The following is a 21743-nucleotide window of genomic DNA, read 5'->3' as shown; positions in this document are numbered from 1 at the left end:
TCCCTGGCCCCCCTCCCCCCGTCTCCCTGGCCCCCCTCCCGGCCCCCCCCGCTCTCCCTGGCCCCTCGCCTCCTGCCCCTCCCCGCTCTCCCTGGCCCCCTCCCCCGCCTCCCTGGCCCCCTCCCCCGCCTCCCTGGCCCCCTCCCCCCGCCTCCCTGGCCCCCTCCCCCGCCCTCCCTGGCCCCCTCCCCTCCGCCTCCCTGGCCCCCTCCCCCGCCTCCTGGCCCCCCTCCCCCCGCCTCCCTGGCCCCCTCCCCCGCCTCCCTGGCCCCCTCTGCCCCCCGCCTCCCTGGCCCCCTCCCCCCGCCTCCCTGGCCCCCTCCCCCGCCTCCCTGGCCCCCTCTCCCCCGCCTCCCTGGCCCCCTCCCCCGCCTCCCTGGCCCCCTCCCCCGCCTCCCTGGCCCCCCTCCCCCGCCTCCCTGGCCCCCCTCCCCCCGCCTCCCTGGCCCCCTCCCCCGCCTCCCTGGCCCCCTCCCCCGCCTCCCTGGCCCCCTCCCCCGCCTCCCTGGCCCCCTCCCCGCCTCCCTGGCCCCCCTCCCCCGCCTCCCTGGCCCCCTCCCCCGCCTCCCTGGCCCCCTCCCCCGCCTCCCTGGCCCCCTCCCCCGCCTCCCTGGCCCCCTCCCCCGGCCTCCCTGGCCCCCTCCCCCGTCTCCCTGGCCCCCTCCCCCGTCTCCCTGGCCCCCTCCCCCGTCTCCTGGCCCCTCCCCGTCTCCCTGGCCCCCTCCCCCGTCTCCCTGGCCCCCTCCCCCGTCTCCCTGGCCCCCCTCCCCCGTCTCCCTGGCCCCCTCCCCCGTCTCAGTGTGTTTGGAGATGATTTAAAGTAGTTCCAATTTTATCATCCTGTTATTTCACACTCTCTCTCGTCCCCCTCCCTCTCTCTCTCTCTCTCTCTCTCTCCAGTCCCCTCCCTCTCTCTCTCTCTCTCTCTCTCTCTCCAGTCCCCTCCCTCTCTCTTTCCTCCAATTCCTCTCTCTCTCTCTCTCTCTCTCTCTCTCTCTCTCTCTCTCTCTCTCTCCTCTCTCTCTCTCTCTCTCTCTCTCTAATCCCTCATTCCCCTCTTCGTCTGACGCTCTATCTACCTCTCCTCGTTTTACTTCAAATATTTATCCATTTTCACTGAAAAGAAAAAACAGGGCTCAGCTTCAACCTGTAATTGGGAAAAGCTTCCCATGCTCCAGGAACCCTCTGTGTAAATTTCCCTTAACCTATTTCCTCCCACCGAGAGATTTTTGTAAGATCATTCCTCATAACTGAATTAAAGAAAACAGATTGTTCCTATTTACTGCGTCTACAACTCTCCATAACTTTGAAAGGCTCAGTTACATTTCTTAATCTGCTCTGCTTCATTGGAAATAATGTCAATGTGCCACGATTCCCCACATACTTGACTTGCCTTACCCCTAGCATCATATACACTGAACAGTCTCTGTAGTTTTATCCTTTCTATAATGATGCACCCAATCTGTGCACAATGCTTTGGGACCAAACCCGTAATTGATGTAGCTTCGCTAATATTCTACTTTAAAAAAATAAAATTATTTCATGGGTTGCAGGCGCCTCTGTAAAGCCAGCATTTGTTACCCATGCCCGATTCTCACTGAGAAGGCAGTGGCGAGCCATCACTTTGACCCACTGAAGGGCATCTGAGGTAGGTACACCCACCGACAGTGGTGTTAGGAAGCGAACCCAAAAGAGAAAATGCTGGAAAATTTCAGCAGGTCTGGCAGCATCTGTAAGGAGAGTAAAGAGCTAACGTTTCGAGTCCAGATGACCCTTTGTCAAAACGTTAGCTCTTTTCTCCCTACAGATGAGATTTTCCAGCATTTTCTCTTTTGGCTTCAGATTCCTTAATGCGCAATAATTTGCTTTTATCCAGTGTTAGGAAGGGACTTCCAGGACTTTGACCCAGTGATGACGGCAATAAAACCTCCATCTACCTGCATTGCATTTTCATGGAACCAGTGTTTCTGACATCCGTTATTTTCGCAACTTCACAGAACTTTCCTTTGACTCGAAGCATTATGATCTAGGGATCAGTCCTGGATGTATTCTTAAAATTGATCCCCATTTTGACCTCATTCATTCCCCTTTTCCAGTGTGTTTGGAGATGATTAAAGTAGTCCAATTTTATCATCCTGTTATTTCACATCTCTCTGAATTATCTGAAGATCCCCATTTTTATTTAATCTCCACTGTTTGGTGTCCTGTAGTGTATTGTACCATTTCGGTTCCTAGTTCTTAACATTATCCATGAGGATTCTATCTTAAAGCCAATGCACAAAAGGCACGTTTCTGTTCCATCAATGTGATGGAATCCTTCACTATCAATGTTACCAGTGTTTGCCCCTACCCTCGAACATTATATAAAGTTCTGATCCCATCCCATTATATCTCCATTGCTATTAATATCTCTCCTCGGCTATTAATTCTTCTGGCCCTTAAATTTATTTTGAATGCGCACACCTTTTAATTCTTCCTTTTTTGGAATGTTGAGCAGTATTTATTGTCCTAGTTTTATCACTTTTTAAAAAATGTCCCTTTCTCCTTCTACAATGTTTTTAGGCATAGCAGAAAATGCTGGGCAATCTCAGCAAGTCTGACAGCATCTGTGGGAGAGAGAATAGTGCTAACGTTTCACGTCCAGCTTTGACAAAGAGTCATTCAGACGCGAGACGTCAACTCTATTCTCTCTCTGCAGATGGGGCACGGTAGCACAGTGGTTAGCACAGTTGCTTCACAGCTCCAGGGTCCCAGGTTCAATTAGCCGCTTGGGTCACTGTCTGTGCGGAGTCTGCACGTTCTCCCCGTGTCTGCGCGGGTTTCCTCCGGGTGCTTCGGTTTCCTCCCACAGTCCAAAGATGTGCAGGTTAGGTGGATTGCCCATGCTAAATTACCCTTAGTGTCCAGAAAAGGCGGTTGGAATTGCTGGGTTACGGGAATAGGGTGGTGGTGTGGGCTTAGGTGGAGTGCTCTTTCCAAGGGCCGAATGGCCTCCTTCTGCACTGTAAATTCTATGATGTTCGACCTGCTGAGATTTTCCATCATTTTCCGTTTTGTTTTCAGATTCCAGCATCCGTGGCAATTTGCTTTTATCTTTTTATTTTTTGGCTTGTTTCCACACCACCTCCCCTTCACAGTATTTTCTTGCCATTGATTTCAGCTAAATATTCTGAGTCTACAATAACCTACCCATACCCCTTCTCTAGTCTCAAAGGACCATGTTGTTTCTGTAGCCAGCCAGCTAAATACTGTAGTCTAAGAATATCTTTTATTAAGAAGTAAAGTCTTGATTTCTGAAATGAATAATGCGAGGTACTACCGCGGTAATTTAAAAAAGGTTTATATCCCCCCACCCCTCTCTTTCCAAGTTGTCAGAAAATCGAGACCCAACAGATGCTGAACTTCAGGAACAATCTTTCACTCGCACCATTGACGAGGAAGCTGAAATGGAAGAGCAGGCAGATAGAGATCGGGATGAAGAGCACCCGGAACAAGAGGAGGAAGAAAGAGAACAAGAAGTCATGACTGCTGGAAGTGAGTAAAAGCTGCCTGAAATCAATTCATTTTGAATGGGATTTGGATGCAGCTGATGCTGTCTTAAAACATCAGTGAAGATGTTTCTAGTTCTGGCCGACAATGCCACCAATTTGATTCATCCCATGTTTTAAGTACGTATTGTATATGAAGCAGTAATAATTCCGTGAACAGGGCATTTGGGTCTGATTTATGTGATGTCTGGAAGACTTCAGGAATATTGGATTCTAAGTATTGGGCAATTTAAGGGTTCAAAGCCTGTGGTTAGTGTGTGTTTGACTGCAGTGACCATATTTTATTTAATCTGTTTTGGTGGGCCTAGATGCTTTTAGCAGCCAGAAGGTGTAATTGACAAAGGAATATTTATTCAGTCTGAACAAATGGACTGGGGTTTGACTGGGAAAGTCCCTGGGGAGTTGATGTGCTTTGCAGCCTGCAGAGATAATTTGTTTTTCAGCTCGGGGAGATGAGGTCATTGCTGGGTGGAGCCGAGAATGCAGAGACACATTCTGCAAAGCTTTAGAGAGGCAGTTTTTGGAGAAACCTTGGAGAGAGGAGTTGAATTCTGAGCTGCCTGACGCTGAGTCCACAATTCTCCCACAGTAAGATAGATTGAGAGCAGTTTGTTTCTCTTCTTTTTGTTTAAAGGAAAATTGAATAGTAGTGATTAAGGAAGCTGTTTTTTTCGGGTGAGAAGTTAAAAAGTTTAATATTGTATTCATAATAAAGTTTTGTTTTAAAAATATCCAAGCCCTATTTCTTCATTCAAACATTCCTGGAGTGAATCATTCTTTCCGCACATAAACTAAAATATTGGTGTTTTGGTTCAGTGTCCTAACCACTGTTGGGATCTGGTCTGGGATTGGAGTATTTAACACTTGATATATTGCTAGGGTTAGTAAACAGAATTACAAATATTGGGAACTTGACACCTGGCTAGAAATGGTGGGATGCACAAAGCTCAAACATTCTAAATAATCTCTACTAAATCTCCATTTCCAGCAATTTTCACCCTGAAATACACAGCAGCAAACTGAGAGGTGAAGCTTAACATCTGGGATCAGTTAGAGACATTTTGTCAGGTGTACAGCGAAAGCCATAAGTTGAGCTTTGACTAAGTCTATATTACAATTGCCTACAACACTCACTTGGAGTAAGCTTCACAAAACAGTTGTATGGATCTAATTGGTGCAGATGATCTTCACTGATGGTGGCTGCATTATTATCCTTGTGCAAAAGAATCCTCCCTCCTCATCCCGACTGGCACCAAGTTTGTGGAAGGTACTGACTTTTCTAAAATAAGTTTGTATTACAAGGGTCTTGAAATACTTATATCCTCTACATTGGGAACTCTAGTTTCTCCTCAATCCTTTGTGGCACCCTTTTTTTTTTTGAGGGCTCAATGTGAGCAGACTACGATGTTTGTACGGTGAGGTAAATGGAAATCTGGTGGATACCACCCCCACACTGGGAAGAAAAGCTGTAAAGGGGATTTGTGCTTTGTATTTTGTTTTGAGTTTAAAATTTGGACCTGCCAGTAAGCCTATGAAGAAGAGCTAGAAAAGACCCGACATATCCAATTATCTTTATTTTCTTGGCATTGAGCCTCTTCGTTGAGGAGTTTTTCCCTTACTTTTGCAAGAATACTGACGGAGTTTTCCCTGCTGCTGAATGTTACTGTCGTAACAAACAGAATCAGACGGAGTGTTGTGTTATTAGTTTGCATAATGCATAATGTGCTGCTTCACTGATGTCCTTTTGGTAAGGAAATCTGCCACCCCTACCTGGTCTGACCTACATAAGACTCCAGATTCACCACAATGTGGTTGACCCTTAACTGCCCTCTGAAATTGGGCAATTGGGCATCAAATGTCAGCCACGTCATATGAAAGAAATTTTGTTGTTCCAAATCTTTCAAGAATTCTCAACACTCCACTTGTTTATTCTTTTAAAGTAAGTGACTTTGTAGTTCAAAACTGAGGTATTATTGCTCTGGACTAAAGAATTAATTTCGACCCGTGATAACCTAAAACACAAAAAAAGATTGCATTGCCAAATGAATTGCCAAATGAATCAAATGTCAGCCACTTCATATGAAAGAAATTTCCTTGTTCCAAATCTTTCAAGAATTTGATGGGGCATAGGTAGGCCACATCTGGAGTATTGTGTGTCATTTTGGTGTCCATATCTGAGGAAGGATATTCTTGCTATGGAGGGAGTGCAGCGAATGTTTAACCTGGGATGTCACGACTAAGTCACTTAGGATTATATTCACTGGAGTTTAGAAGAGTGAGAGGGGATCTCATGGGAACTTATACAATTCTAACAGGGTAGATTCAGAATGAAAGTTCCTGATGGTGGGGGAGTCCAGAGCTAGAGGTCATAGTTTGAGGATAAGGGACAAACCTTTTAGGACTGAGGTGAGGAGAAATTTCTTCACCCGGAGAGCCGTGAATCAGTGGAATTCACTACCACAGAAAGTAGTTGAGGCGGAAGCATTGTGTAATTTCAAGAAGCAATTAGACATTGCTCTTGGGGCTAAAGGGATATGGGGGGGGGAGGCAGGCAGGATTAATGAATGGCAGAGCAGGCTCGAAGGGCCGAATGGCCAGCTCCTGTTTCTATTTTGTATGCATGTTTCTATGTATGAGCCTGTGCTGTGAGAAGGAATCTGCATTCACAGAGGAGTACAGGTTAGAGAATCCGAGCCTGGTTGTAGCTGAGTCTCTGACAATCATTCCATACTAACATAGTTTTACCATTGTGAGCAAGGGATTGTTCAATTGCCCCTTGCACCAGATCGGAAAACTACTGCACCTAGTGAGAATAAAATTTATTTTTAGCAAACTAAAGATAATTTTTCAAAATTAGTAGTGCTTTGCATATTCACTTGCAGGAGTGTTTTGTTGCATGTCCTCCAAAAGGGACTCATTTCCCTCAAGTGCAGCTATGCAGAACAGTGCCGGCAGCACTGTTCAATTCCCGTACCGGCCTCCCCAAACTGGCGCCGGAATGTGGCGACTAGGGGCTTTTCACAGTAACTTCATTGAAGCCTACTTGTGACAAGCTATTATTATTAGTCTGCCTTTATCAAATGGAATATTATTTCCATCTCTTCATAGGTAGATAGTATATTGCCGATACCATTTAAAAAAAAAACACAAAAAATGGGGATCATTTTTGGCTATGCTTCTGCTAGCTTTTAATGAATGTTCTGTTTGTTTGTGTTTTGTGTTGCATGTTACAGAAATCTTTCAATGTTTTCTATCAGCCCGTGAAGTTGCTCGCGGTCGTGATCGAGAGAGAATGAGCAGCACACCTGGAATCGGAAATGGGACTGTCGTCCGACTAGACGATCCGCCGTCTCAGCTCCGGGAAGAACGGCGAGCGAGCACTGCACTTACAGAGGGACAGGACCTTTACACAGCAGCGTGCAACTCTGTCATCCATCGCTGTGCGTTGTTAATTCTGGGAGTCACACCGGTCATACAAGAGTTACACCAAAAGGAGGACGGGCAGATGGGACATTCTGGAGCTAATGAGGGGCTTGGTTTTATGACCAGGTTAGAAACCATTTTTTTGTTAAGAATATAATCAAAATGATCAAAAGACCAATTAGAGGGAAAGACATGACATGTTACCTATCTAACAATTGCAAATTGTACTTAATTATTTTGCACAGTAATTGACAGAATCCAGTGCAGAAGGAGGCCACTCAACCCATCAAGTCTGCACTGACCCCACCAAGAGCACAGTACCTAGGCCCACTCCCCCGACCTATCCCTGTAACCCTACTTAGCCTGCGCATCTTTGTACTGTGGGAGGAAACCGGAGCACTTGTAGGAAAGCCACGCAGACACTGGGAGAATGTACACAGGCAGTCACCCAAGGCCAGAATCGAACCCGGGACCCTGGCAATGTGTAGTATTCTTTCACTTGTTAACAACCCTTAACATACCAAGCCTAGAAAATTTGTGACAATCTATCCCTCTAATCAGGATGTGTTCTCTGGGTTGGTACCTAATCTTGGCTATATACTTTGTACTGTTGAAGCTGCAAGTTAAAGGCAGCCTGTGAACAAAGAACAAAGAAAAGTACAGCACAGGAACAGGCCCTTCGGCCCTCCAAGCTCGTGCCGACCATGCTGCCCGACTAAACTACAATCTTCTACACTTCCTGGGTCCGTATCCCTCTATTCCCATCCTATTCATATATTTGTCAAGATGCCCCTTAAATGTCACTATCGTCCCTGCTTCCACCACCACCTCCGGCAGCGAGTTCCAGGCACCCACTACCCTCTGTATATTAAAAAAAAAAAACTTGCCTCGTACATCTACTCTAAACCTTGACCCTCGCACCTTAAACTTATGCCCCCTAGTAATTGACCCCTCTACCCTGGGGAAAAGCCTCTGACTATCTGCTCTGTCTATGCCCCTCATAATTTTGTAGACCTCTATCAGGTCGCTCCTCAACCTCCGTCGTTCCAGTGAGAACAAACCGAGTTTATTCAACCGCTCCTCATAGCTAATGCCCTCCATACCAGGCAACATTCTGGTAAATCTCTTCTGCACCCTCTCTAAAGCCTCCACATCCTTCTGGTAGTGTGGCGACCAGAATTGAACACTATACTCCAAGTGTGGCCTAACTAAGGTTCTATACAGCTGCAACATGACTTGCCAATTCTTATACTCAATGCCCCGGCCAATGAAGGCAAGCATGCCGTATGCCTTCTTGACTACCTTCTCCACCTGTGTTGCCCCTTTCAATGACCTGTGGACCTGTACTCCTAGATCTCTTTGACTTTCAATACTCTTGAGGGTTCTACCGTTCACTGTATATTCCCTACCTGCATCAGACCTTCCAAAATGCATTACCGCACATTGTCCGGATTAAACTCCATCTGCCATCTCTCCGCCCAAGTCTCCAAACAATCTAAATCCTGCTGTATCCTCTGACAGTCCTCATCACTATCCGCAATTCCATCCATCTTTGTGTCATCTGCAAACTTACTAATCAGACCAGTTATATTTTCCTCAAAATCATTTATATATACTACAAACAGCAAAGGTCCCAGCACTGATCCCTGCGGAACACCACTGGTCACAGCCCTCCAATTAGAAAAGCACCCTTTCATTGCTACTCTCTGCCTTCTATGACCTAGCCAGTTCTGTACCCACCTTGCCAGCTCACCCCTGATCCCGTGTGACTTCACCTTTTGTACTGGTCTACCATGAGGGACCTTGTCAAAGGCCTTACTGAAGTCCATATAGACAACATCCGCTCCCCTACCTGCATCAATCATCTTTGTGACCTCTTCGAAAAACTCTATCAAGTTAGTGAGACACGACCTCCCCTTCACACAACCATGCTGCCTCTCACTAATACGTCCATTTGCTTCCAAATGGGAGTAGATCCTGTCTCGAAGAATTCTCTCCAGTAATTTCCGTACCACTGACTTAAGGCTCACCGGCTTGTAGTTCCCTGGATTATCCTTGCTACCCTTCTTAAACAAGGGAACAACATTGGCTATTCTCCAGTCCTCCGGGACATCACCTGAAGACAGTGAGGATCCAAAGATTTCTGGCAAGGCCTCAGCAATTTCCTCTCTAGCTTCCTTCAGTACTCTGGGGTAGATCCCATTAGGCCCTGGGGACCTATCTACCGTAATATTTTTCAAGGCGCCCAACACCTCGTCTTTTTGGATCTCAATGTGACCCAGGCTATCTACACACCCTTCTCCAGACTCAACATCTACCAATTCCTTTTCTTTGGTGAATACTGATGCAAAGTATTCATTTAGTACCTCGCCCATTTCCTCTCCCTCCACACATAGATTCCCTTGCCTACCTTCAGTGGGCCAACCCTTTCCCTGGCTACCCTCTTGCTTTTTATGTATATGTAAAAAGCCTTGGGATTTTCCTTAATCCTATTTGCCAATTACTTTTCGTGACCCCCTTCTAGCCCTCCAGACTCCTTGCTTAAGTTCCTTCCTACTTTCCTTATATTCCACATAGGCTTTGTCTGTTCCCAGCCATTTAGCGCTGACAAATGCCTCCTTTTTCTTTTTGACGAGGCCTACTCTATATCACGTTATCCAAGGTTCCTGAAAATTGCCGTATTTATCCTTCTTCCTCACAGGAACATGCCGGTCCTGAATTCCTTTCAACAGACACTTGAAAGCCTCCCACGTATCAGATGTTGATTTGCCCTCAAACATCCGCCCCCAATCTAGGTTCTTCAGTTCCCGCCTAATATTGTTATAATTATCCTTCCCCCAATTTAGCACATTCACCCTAGGACCACTCTTATCCTTGTCCATCAGCACTTTAAACTTTATTGAATTGTGGCCACTGTTACCAAAATGCTCCCCTACTGAACTTCTACCACCTGGCTGGGCTCATTTTCCAATACCAGGTCCAGTACAGCCCCTTCCCTAGTTGGTCTGTCTACATATTGTTTTAAGAAGCCCTCCTGGATGCTCCTTACAAACTCTGCCCCTTTAAGCCCCTGGCACTAAGTGAGTCCCAGTCAATAGTGGAGAAGTTGAAGTCTCCCATCACAACAACCCTGTTGTTTTTACTCTTTTCCAAAATCTGTCTACCTATCTGCTCCTCTATCTCCCGCTGGCTGTTGGGAGGCCTGTAGTAAACCCCCAACATTGTGACTGCACCCTCTTATTCCTGATCTCTACCCATATAGCCTCACTGCCTCGGAGGTGTCCTCCCGCAGTACGGCTGTGATATTCTCCCTAACCAGTAGCGCAACTCCGCCTCCCCTTTTACATCCCCCTCTATCCCGCCTGAAACATCTAAATCCTGGAACGTTTAGCTGCCAATCCTGCCCTTCCCTCAACCAGGTCTCTGTAATGGCAACAACATCATAGTTCCAAGTACTAATCCAAGCTCTAAGTTCATCTGCCTTACCTGTAATAATACTTGCATTAAAACATATGCACTTCAGGCCACCAGCCCCGCTGTGTTCAGCAACCTCTCCCTGTCTGCTCTGCCTCAGAGCCATACTGGCCCTATTCCCCAGTTCTCCCTCAATGCTCTCACCTTCTGACCTATTGCTCCCGTGCCCACCCCCCTGCCATACTAGTATAAACCCTCCCGTGTGACACTAGCAAACCTCGCGGCCAGGATATTTATGCCTGTCCAGTTTAGATGCAACCCGTCCGTATATAGGTCACACCTGCCCCGGAAGAGCTCCCAGTGGTCCAGATAACAGAAACCCTCCCTCTTACACCAGCTGTTTAGCCACGTGTTTAGCTGCTCTAACGTCCTATTTCTAGCCTCACTGGCACGTGGCACAGGGAGTAATCCCGAGATTACAACCCTAGAGGTCCTGTCTTTTAACTTTCTGCCTAGCTCCCTGACCTCCTGCTGCAGGACCTCATGCCCCTTCCTGCCTATGTTGGTACCAATATGTACAATGACCTCTGCCTGTTTGCCCTCCCCCCTTCAGGATGCCTGCTACCCGTTCAGAGACATCCTGGACCCTGGCACCAGGGAGGCAACATACCATCCTGGAGTCTCTTTCACGTCCACAGAAGCGCCTATCTATGCCCCTGACTATAGAGTCCCCTATGACTATTGCTCTTCTATGCTTTGACCCTCCCTTCTGAACATCAGAGCCAGCCGTGGTACCACTGTGACACAGCAAAACTTTTTTATTCAGGTTGGCACTTAACGACTCCAATATTTTTCCTGCTATTATTTATCCATTTTCTTCTGTGTTTTTATCTTTTTATGCTTTTTATGTCCGTATCAGTGAGATTGCATATGCTCAGCAATCTGTAAATCACAGAATCCCTACAGTACAGAAGGAGGCCATTCGACCCATTGAGTCTGCACCAACTCTCCAAAGGAGCACCCTACCTAAGCTCACACCCCTCCCTATCCCTTTTGGGCACTTAAGGGACAATTTACCATGGCCATGTGCAAACTCCACACAGTCACCCACGGTCTCAATCGAACCCGGTTCCGTAGCGCTGTGAGGTAGCAGTGCTAACCACTGTGCCACCCTCGTATAATTTCCAACCTGTACCTTTTTTAATTTCATTTAATTTTCAATGTTCAGATATTTTTAATTCATTGGATGTGAGTATCACTGGCATTTATTGCCCTTGAATTGAGTGGCTTGCTAGGGTATTTAGGAGTCAACCACATTGTTGTGATGTGGATCTGGAGTCAGACCTGGTAAGGATAGTAGATTTTCATTCCTAAACACCATTAGTGAACCTTTATTAAATTCACATCTCACCACTGGGGGAATTTTAATCTGGGACCCCCAAATCCTGGGTCTCTGGATTGCTAATTCTTTTAAAAAATAAATTTAGAGTACCCAATTCATTTTTTCCAATTAAGGGGCAATTTAGCATGGCCAATCCACCTACCCCACACATCATAGATCGTAGAATTTACAGTGCAGAAGGAGGCCATTCGGCCCATCAGGTCTGCACTGGCTCTTGGAAAGAGCACCCTACCCAAGGTCAACACCTCCACCCTATCCCCATAACCCAGTAACCCCACCCAACACTAACGGCAATTTTGGACACTAAGGGCAATTTATCATGGCCAATCCACCTAACCTGCACATCTTTGGACTGTGGGAGGAAACCGGAGCACCCGGAGGAAACCCACGCACACACTGGAAGGATGTGCAGACTCCGCACAGACAGTGACCCAAGCCGGAATCGAACCTGGGACCCTAGAGCTGTGAAGCAATTGTGCTATCCACAATGCTACCGTGTTGCCCACATCGTTGGGTTGTGGGGGCGAAACCCACGCAAACACGGGGAGAATGTGCAAACTCCACACGGACAGAGACCCAGAGCCGGGATCGAACCTGGGACCTCAGCGCCATGAGGCAGCAATGCTAACCACTGTGCCACCGTGCTGCCCAGTCAATTGCTAATTCAGTGACGATGCTTCTATGCCGCTGCCTCCACCATCTCTTGTGGATTGCCAGAAGCTGCACTCGTCCCTGATGATGCACACTGCCTTCCCCTTACTCCAAGTCTTTTGTTTTGCGTGGGTCCTCTGAACTTTTTCTGCTGTTGATACAAATATAGAGGGCCTGATTTTAATAATCCAAACTCAAATATTGGAGTTCCTTTCGTTGAAAGTTGGTGCTTGGGTTAGGTTGATTGGTCATGCTAAATTATCCCGTAGTGTCCAAAGATGTGCAGGTTAACTTGGGGTTATGGGATAGGGTCGGGGGAGAGGGCCTTGGTAGGGTGTTCTTTCGGAGGGTCGGTGCAGACCCAATGAGCCAAATGGCTTCCTCCTGCATTGGAGGAGTTCTACGGTTCGTCTGTGCTAAAGAGGCATCGAAGATGCAAGTGCCAAACCAGAGGGAACAAAATTGCAGATCAATTGCAGATCTACAGGGAAAGAGCTGGGGAGTGGAGCTAGCTTTTGCAGAGCGATGGCATGTTTACAATGGGTTGAATAGTTTCCATCTGCGCTGTGACAATTTTTATGATTGTAATAAAGAAATAGCTTTGCCTTGAGGACACTACTTCTGGAAACCTACTTCTAATAGTATCTATGATACTAATTTGCCTCTGAAACCAGCTGCTTTCAAACCTTCCTGATCCAAATTGTTTTATTTACTCTGCTGCTGAAGAAAGTAACACCAGCTGCAGTAGATCTATTCCCAATGTGGCAAGTTATTACTCTACTTTTCAACACATTGTTACGGGTATTCTCACAATAGCCTGCATGGGCAAAGTGCAGTAATCTGAAATTTTGAAATCCTACAGTGTCGGGTGCAGCAGTGGATTGTTTAATTAACCGCTGGTTTCATTCACTTCTTTTGGGGATACCTATGCAAATTGCTGAGACCCTACTTTGGATTGTACTCTGTTCCTGGTTGGATTGATGAACTAAGATTCAACTGATCCCCTCCCCCCAGGTGTCAGATGAAATTATTCAGCAGAAAATCTCAGTATTGTATGGACGGATGCAAAAGGGATTCAGTGGCAAGGGCCACAAAAGAAATATAACCACTGTCAAATCCCCTGGTACACTAGAATTTCAGAGTTGTACACAATGTGTTATGTTTACCTACAGAAAACAATTGCTGTAGTTTTTAGGAGGGGTGTTTTGGCATACGAAGCCAGGTTTTCTGCCCATTCAAGGCCACTTGCGGTCTTTACATCTTGAGACCTGTGAGGCGCTCCACAAACCCGTTGCATCGTTCCATTGACTGACCATGTAAAGTAGCCTTCTGCTTTTTGGACTCCATCAGAAAAGCTAATGTGTTTAAGGTAGCAGCTGGATTCTCTCTGCGCAACTGGCTTGAAAATATGATGATGGTCCCCACCACCACCCATCATCTACAGATGTCTATGAAAGTTTGAAATCCTCCCTATCCAAATCCCAGAACTACTGATCGTATATATCATTATATCTGAACAGTGCACTTTTTCCTCTTGCAACTGAATAACTTGGTGAAAACCTCTAGGTCAGTGATGGGCAACCTGGGCCAGTGAGTGGGCCGCATGGGTGGCCCTCCTTCATCTCAGTGGGCCACAAGATTGAAATCGGGCTTGTTCACGAAATATGACCCCATGTCTAAGACGAATACATTTAATACATGCCAAATATTTTGTGGTCATAGGAAGCACTTTATCATTTATATATTAATAGAACTATCATCAGCTTCAAATGGCAAAAACAAAAGAAGCAAGCTCCTACAAGAGAGGAGACAGTCCTGGACTTAATTTTAGGTAACAAAGCCAGGCAAGCGGTTGAAGTATCAGAGGGGAGCATTTTACAGGCAGTGAGTGTAACTCGGTTAGATTCAAAATTGTTATGGATGGGCCTGAAATAAAGTTCTAAATTGGGGTAAGCCTGATTTTAATGAGATCAGATATGATATTATTATGGGAGCAAACACAGGTAAATCTGTGGCAGAAGAGTGGGATGCATTCAGGAAGGAAATGGGGAGAGTACAGGGCCAACATGTTTCAATTAAGAAAAGTGGTGGGAGCAACAAATTCCAGTGAACGTCGTCCATTTGGACTTCAGCAAGGCGTTTGATACGGTCCCGCGTGGGAGACTGTAAGGTCCCGCGTGGGAGACTGATTGCGGAGGTAAGAGATCATGGGATCCAAGGAAATGTTGGCAAATTGGATCCAGAATTGGCTGAGTGGCAGGAAGTAGAGTGTGATGGTCGAGGAGTGCTTTTCTGACTGGAAGCCTGTGTCCAGTATGGTCCAGCAGGGATCAGTGTTGGGGCCCTTGCTGTTTGTGGTTTATATAAATCATTTGGACATGAATATAGAAGGGTTGATAGTTCGTGGATGATACAAAAATTGTTGGGGTGGTAAATTGTGGGAAGGATATAGACGGGCTCGTCGGATGGGCTGATCAATGGCAAATGGAATTCAATCGAGATAAGTGAGAGGTGATGCACTTGGGCAGGACAAACAAGGCAAAGGAATACATGATAAACGGTAGGACCCTGGGAAGCACCGAGGATCAGAGGGACTCTGGTCCCTTAAGCTAGCAGAGCAGGTGCATAGAGTGATTAAGAAGGCATATGGTATACTTGCCTTTATTAACCAAGGCATAGAATATAAGAGCAGGGAGGTTATGCTGGAACTGTATAAAACATTGGTTCGGCACCAGCGAGAGTATTGTGTGCCGTTCTGGAAACCACATTACAGGAGGGTTGTAATAGCACTGGAAAGGGTGCAGAGGAGATTTACCAGGACATTGCCTGGGCTGAAGAGTTTTAGCTATGATAGACTGAGGTTGTTTTCCTTGGAGCAGGGGGGGGGGACACATGAGGGGCATTGATAGAGTAGACAGGAAGACATTTTTCCCCTTGGTGGAGGGATCAATGACCCGGGTTAAAGGGATCATGAAACACTTGCAAATTAGTTGCTGGATTGTTTCTTCAGTTGCCGGTGCAACTATACACTTTTTTAATAGGTTTCCTAAACATGGTCAACGTTTTAGCACTCTGAGGTGTAGTTTTACTATTTAATTCAAAGTACCAACCTTTAAGATGAAATGCTCACAGATGCAAAACCTTCCTCGTCAGATTCAGCCTGAGAGAAGTTTGATTCACTTCGCGATTTAGTCAGTTTGTAGGTCCTGCCTACAAACATGAGCCCCTCCAGTATTTAGATGTGCACTTACAAGGCTATGGGCCAAGTACTGGGCAGAGGGCAGTAGAGCCGAGCTGCTGATTGGCTGTTGCGGGGGAAATCTGCATCAGTGCATTGCAGTCACCGTATCTTGAAGGTGGTTTGTAGAGGAGCTGTTGTCAAGTGACAGTTAAACCCGAAACACTTCTTCAGTGTTTCCCTCCCTACCTCCTCCTCTAACCAAAAAAAAAAGACAGTCACTGGAAGGATCCCAGCCGAGTAAAGATCAAGAGGGAGACCCGAGGGCAGGTAGGAGTAGAAAGAAGTTGAACCGTGACGTCACAGCCTGCAAGTAAGTGATTGGCTGGTGACTGGTAAGTAGTTTTTCTTTTCCCTGAAGTGTTATCATGCGGGGCGCAGTGGTTGCTGAGTGAGTGCTTGCTGAGAAAGGGAGTAATTTTTTTTAAATTTTTTTAAACTTACCGTTGGGAGTTTCCAGCTGAATCCGGTCGGAGTGAGGACAGAGTGACTGCTGGATAAGTAGTAAAGATTTAAATTGTTTGCGCAGGCCCATAACAGCTGGTTGCTGTTCTTGTGTGGGGCGCAGTGGTTGCTGATTAAGTGTTTTATTTTTACCTGTATTTAAGTTGGGCAGTTTCTAAACCCTAGACACTACGCTTGTAGTGTCCCCACCTTTCCACCTCCTTTAACCTAAGGGGTAGAGTGAATAACAGGTAAGCTCTTTCTTTCTTTTTCTTTTTTTATCTAAAGGGGATGGCAGGGAAGGCAGTGCAATGTTCCTCCTGCAGAATGTTTGAGGTGAGGGACGCTGTCAGTGTCTCTGCTGATTTCACCTGTGGGAAGTGCACCCATCTCCAGCTCCTCAGAAACCGCGTTAGGGAACTGGAGCTGGAGCTGGATGAACTTCGGATCATTTGTGAGGCAGAGGTGGTCATAGATATTAGCTTCAGGGATGTAGTTACTCCGAAGAATCAAGGTAGATGGGTGATGGTGAGGGGCTGGGAGGAAGCAGTCAGTACAGGGATCCTCTGTGGTCGTTCCCCTCAGTAACAAGTATACCGTTTTGGATACTGTTGAGGGGGACGACCTACCCAGGGGTAAGCCACAGTGATCGGATCTCCAGCGCTGAGTCCGTCCCTGTGGCTCAGAAGGGAAGGAGGGAGAGCAGGAGAGCAATAGTTATTGGGGACTTGTTGGTTAGAGGGACAGATGGACGGTTCTGTGGCAGCGAAAGAGACTCTCGGATGGTATGTTGCCTCCTGGGTGCCAGGGTCCTTGACGTCTCGGACCCTGTTTTCAGAACCCTTAAAGGGGAGGGGGAGCAGTCACAAGTTGTGGTACACATTGGTACCAACGACATAGGTAAGAGAAGGGATGGGGATTTAAAACAGGAATTTAGGGAGCTAGGGTGGAAGCTGAGAGCCAGGACAAACCATGTTGTCATCTCTGGTTTGTTGCCTGTGCCACGTGCTAGTGAGGTGAGGAACAGGGAGAGAGTGCAGATAAACACGTGGCTGCAGGGATGGTTTGGAGGGAGGGTTTCAGGTACGTGGATAATTGGAGCACATTCTGGGGAAGGTGGGACCTGCACAGACAGGACGGTTTGCATTTGAACCAGAGGGGCACCAATATCCTGGGAGGGAAATTTGCTACGGCTCTTTGGGCTGGGAAAACGAGCTGTGTCCCAGAAGCCAGTGTCGAGAGTGGTGAGGTACTGAGGAGGGTATCAAGGTCGCAGGAGTGTACCGGCAGACAGAAAGGTGGGATGAAGTGTGTCTACTTCAATGCAAGGAGCATCTGGAATAAGGTGGGTGAACTTGGAGCGTGGATTGGTACTTGGGACTACGATGTTGTGGCCATTACGGAGACATGGTTAGAACAGGGACAGGAATGGATGTTGGAAGTTCCGGGGTATAGATGTTTCAGTAAGAATAGGGAAGGCGGTAAAAGAGGTGGAGGAGTAGCATTGTTAATCAAGGATAGTTTAACGGCTGCAGAAAGGCAGTTTGAAGGGGATCTGCCTACTGAGGTAATATGGGCCGAAGTTAGAAATAGGAAAGGAGCGGTCACATTGTTAGGAGTTTTCTATAGGCCCCCAAATAGTAATAGAGATGTGGAGGAAGAAATTGCAAAACAGACTATGGATAGGTGTGGCGGTCTCTGTTGTCTACAGACAACTGTAGTTGTCATGGGTGACTTTAACTTTCCAAATATTGATTGGAACCTCTATAGGTCGAACAGTTCGGATGGGGCAGTTTTTGTACAGTGTGTGCAGGAAGGTTTCCTGACACAATGCGTGGATAGGCCGACAAGAGGGGGGGGCCACATTGGATTTGGTACTGGGTAATGAACCGGGCCAAGAGTTAGATTTGTTTGTGGGAGAGCACTTTGGAGATAGTGACCACAATTCGGTGTCTTTCACCATTGCAATGGAGAGGGATAGGGCCATACGGCAGGGCAAGGTTTATAATTGGGGGAGGGGTAATTATGATGCGATTAGGCAAGAATAAGGGAGCATAAGATGGGAACAGAAACTGTCAGGGAAAGGCAAAAATGAAAAGTGGAGCTTGTTCAAGGAACAAATACTGCGTGTCCTTGATAGGCATGTCCATAAGACCATAAGACATAGGAGCGGAAGTAAGGCCATTCGGCCCATCGAGTCCACTCCACCATTCAATCATGGCTGATTTCAACTCCATTTACCCGCTCTCTCTCCATAGCCCTTAATTCCTCGAGAAATCAAGAATTTATCAACTTCTGCCTTAAAGACACTCAACGTCCCGGCCTCCACCGCCCTCTGTGGCAATGAATTCCACAGACCCACCACTCTCTGGCTGAAGAAATTTCTCCTCATCTCTGTTCTAAAGTGACTCTCTTTTATTCTAAGGCTGTGCCCCCGGGTCCTAGTCTCCCCTGCTAATGGAAACAACTTCCCTACATCCACCCTATCTAAGCCATTCATTATCTTGTAAATTTCTATTAGATCTCCCCTCAACGTCCTAAACTCCAATGAATATAATCCCAGGATCCTCAGACGTTCATCGTATGTTAGGCCTACCATTCCTGGGATCATCCATGTGAATCTCCGCTGGACCCACTCCAGTGCCAGTATGTCCTTCCTGAGGTGTGGGGCCCAAAATTGCTCACAGTATTCTAAATGGGGCCTAACTAATGCTTTATAAAGCTTCAGAAGTACATTCCTGCTTTTATATTCCAAGCCTCTTGAGATAAATGACAACATTGCATTTGCTTTCTTAATTACGGATTCAACCTTTAGAGAATCCTGCACTAGGACTCCCAAGTCCCTTTGCACTTCAGCATTATGAATTTTGTCACCGTTTAGAAAATAGTCCATGCCTTTATTCTTTTTTCCAAAGTGCAAGACCTCGCACTTGCCCACGTTGAATTTCATCAGCCATTTCATCAACCACTCTCCTAAACTGTCTAAATCTTTCTGCAGCCTCCCCACCTCCTCAATACTACCTGCCCCTCCACCTATCTTTGTATCATCGGCAAACTTAGCCAGAATGCCCCCAGTCCCATCATCTAGATCGTTAATATATAAAGAGAACAGCTGTGGCCCCAACACTGAACCCTGCGGGACACCACTCGACACCGGTTGCCATTCCGAAAAAGAACCTTTTATCCCAACTCTCTGCCTTCTGCCTAACAGCCAATCGTCAATCCATGTTAGTACCTTGCCTCGAATACCATGGGCCCTGATGTTACTCAGCAGTCTCCCGTGAGGCACCTTATCAAAGGCCTTTTGGAAGTCTAGATAGATAACATCCATTGGCTCTCCTTGGTCTAACCTATTTATTATCTCTTCAAAGAACTCTAACAGGTTTGTCAGGCACGACCTCCCCTTACTAAATCCATGCTGACTTGTCCTAATCCGACCCTGCACTTCCAAGAATTTAGAAATCTCATCCTTAACAATGGATTCTAGAATCTTGCCAACAACCGAGGTTAGGCTAATTGGCCTATAATTTTCCATCTTTTTCCTTGTTCCCTTCTTGAACAAGGGGGTTACAACAGCGATTTTCCAATCCTCTGGGACTTTCCCTGACTCCAGTGACTTTTGAAAGATCATAACTAACGCTTCCACTATTTCTTCAGCTATCTCCTTTAGAACTCTAGGATGTAGCCCATCTGGGCTCGGAGATTTATAAATTTTTAGACCTCTTCGTTTCTCTAGCACTTTCTCCTTTGTGATGGCTACCATATTCAACTCTGCCCCCTGGCTCTCCTGAATTGTTGGGATATTACTCATGTCTTCCACTGTGAAGACTGACGCAAAGTACTTATTTAGTTCCTCAGCTATTTCCTTGTCTCCCATCACTAGATTACCGGCGTCATTTTGGAGCGGCCCAATGTCTACTTTTGCCTCCCGTTTGTTTTTAATGTATTTAAAGAAACTTTTACTATCATTCCTAATGTTACTGGCTAGCCTACCTTCATAATTGATCCTCTCTTTCCTTATTTCTCTCTTTGTTATCCTCTGTTTGTTTTTGTAGCCTTCCCAATCTTCTGACTTCCCACTACTCTTTGCCACATTGTAGGCTTTCTCTTTTGCTTTGATGCATTCCCTAACTTCCTTTGTCAGCCATGGCTGCCTAATCCTCCCTCTGATAACCTTTCTTTTCTTTGGGATGAACCTCTGTACTGTGTCTTCAATTACTCCCAGAAACTCCTGCCATTGCTGTTCTACTGTCTTTCCCACTCGGCTCAGCTCCCAGTCGATTTTCATCAGTTCCTCCCTCATGCCCCTGTAGTTACCTTTATTTAACTGTAACACCTTTACATCTGATTCTACCTTCTTTCTTTCAAATTGGAGATTGAATTCTACCATATTATGATCACTGCCTCCTAAGTGTTCCCTTACTTTAAGATCTTTAATCAAGTCTGGCTCATTACATAACACTAAGTCCAGAATGGCCTGTCCCCTCGTGGGCTCCATCACCAGCTGTTCCAAAAAGCCCTCCTGTAAACATTCAATGAATTCCCTTTCCTTGGGTCCACTGGCAGCATTATTTACCCAGTCCACCTGCATATTGAAGTCCCCCATGATCACTGTGACCTTGCCTTTCTGACATGCACTTTCTATTTCGTGGTGCATTTTGTGCCCCCGGTCCTGACCACTGTTAGGAGGCCTGTACATAACTCCCATTATGTTTTTTTTGCCTTTGTGGTTCCTCAACTCTACCCACACAGACTCCACATCATCTGACCCTATGTCGTTTAGTGCTATTGATTTTATTTCATTCCTAATTAACAAGGCAACCCCGCCCCCTCTGCCCACCTCTCTGTCTTTTCGATAGGTTGTGAATCCCTGGATGTTTAAATGCCACTCCTGAACCCTCTGCAACCACGTCTCTGTGATGCCTACCACATCATACCTGCCAGTCACAATCTGGGCCACAAGCTCATCTACCTTATTCTGTACACTGCGCACATTTAAATATAGCACCTTTAATTCTCTATTGACCGTCCCTTTTTGTTTTCTTAGTGTGGTGGACCTTGGTTTACTGAGCCTTTCCATACACTGTCATATTTTGTGGGATGGGGTCTATCGTAACCTCTCCTGAGTTCTGTCTGTTCGTGCTTTTTTGTATTCCTAAGCAGCTACGCTTCCCACTGATTACTTCACCTCTTGGTTCCCTGACTTTCCCTTCCCCCCCCCCCCCCCCCCCAATCTCTAGTTTAAAGTCCAATTGACCACCCTATTTACTCTTTTCGCCAGAATACTGGTCCTAGCTCGGTTCAGGTGGAGGCCTTCCCAACAGTATAGGTCCCCCCCTGTCCCAAAACTGATGCCAGTGTCCCATGAAAAGGAACCCCTCTTTCCCACACCACTCTTTCAGCCACGTGTTAACTTCCCTTATTCTTGCCTCCCTATGCCAATTTGCACGTGGCTCGGGCAGTAATCCGGAGATTATGACCCTTGAGGACCTATTTTTTAATTTGAATCCTAGCTCTTTATAATCTCAAAACTGGTCCTCTTTCCTAGACTTGCCTATGTTGTTGGTACCGACATGGACCACAACAACTGGATCCTCCCCCTCCCTCTCCAGTATCCTTTCAA

The 21743-nt window shown here is 46.5% G+C and overlaps 1 protein-coding gene across 1 annotated transcript in view; it reads left to right on the top strand.

Annotated features, from left to right (window-relative positions):
• LOC140404429 (probable E3 ubiquitin-protein ligase HERC1) overlaps window positions 1-21743 on the top strand; it is a 300792-nt gene that overhangs the window by 110449 nt on the left and 168600 nt on the right. Inside the window, 2 exon segments of the mRNA XM_072492956.1 lie at window positions 3369-3534; window positions 6782-7097. Coding sequence (XP_072349057.1) covers window positions 3369-3534; window positions 6782-7097 — 482 coding nt within the window.

This window comes from Scyliorhinus torazame, chromosome 30, assembly GCF_047496885.1.
Source record: "Scyliorhinus torazame isolate Kashiwa2021f chromosome 30, sScyTor2.1, whole genome shotgun sequence".
Classification (NCBI taxonomy): domain Eukaryota; kingdom Metazoa; phylum Chordata; class Chondrichthyes; order Carcharhiniformes; family Scyliorhinidae; genus Scyliorhinus; species Scyliorhinus torazame.
Note: the sequence above shows the minus strand (reverse complement) of the source record. Positions and strands in the feature narration are given on the sequence as shown.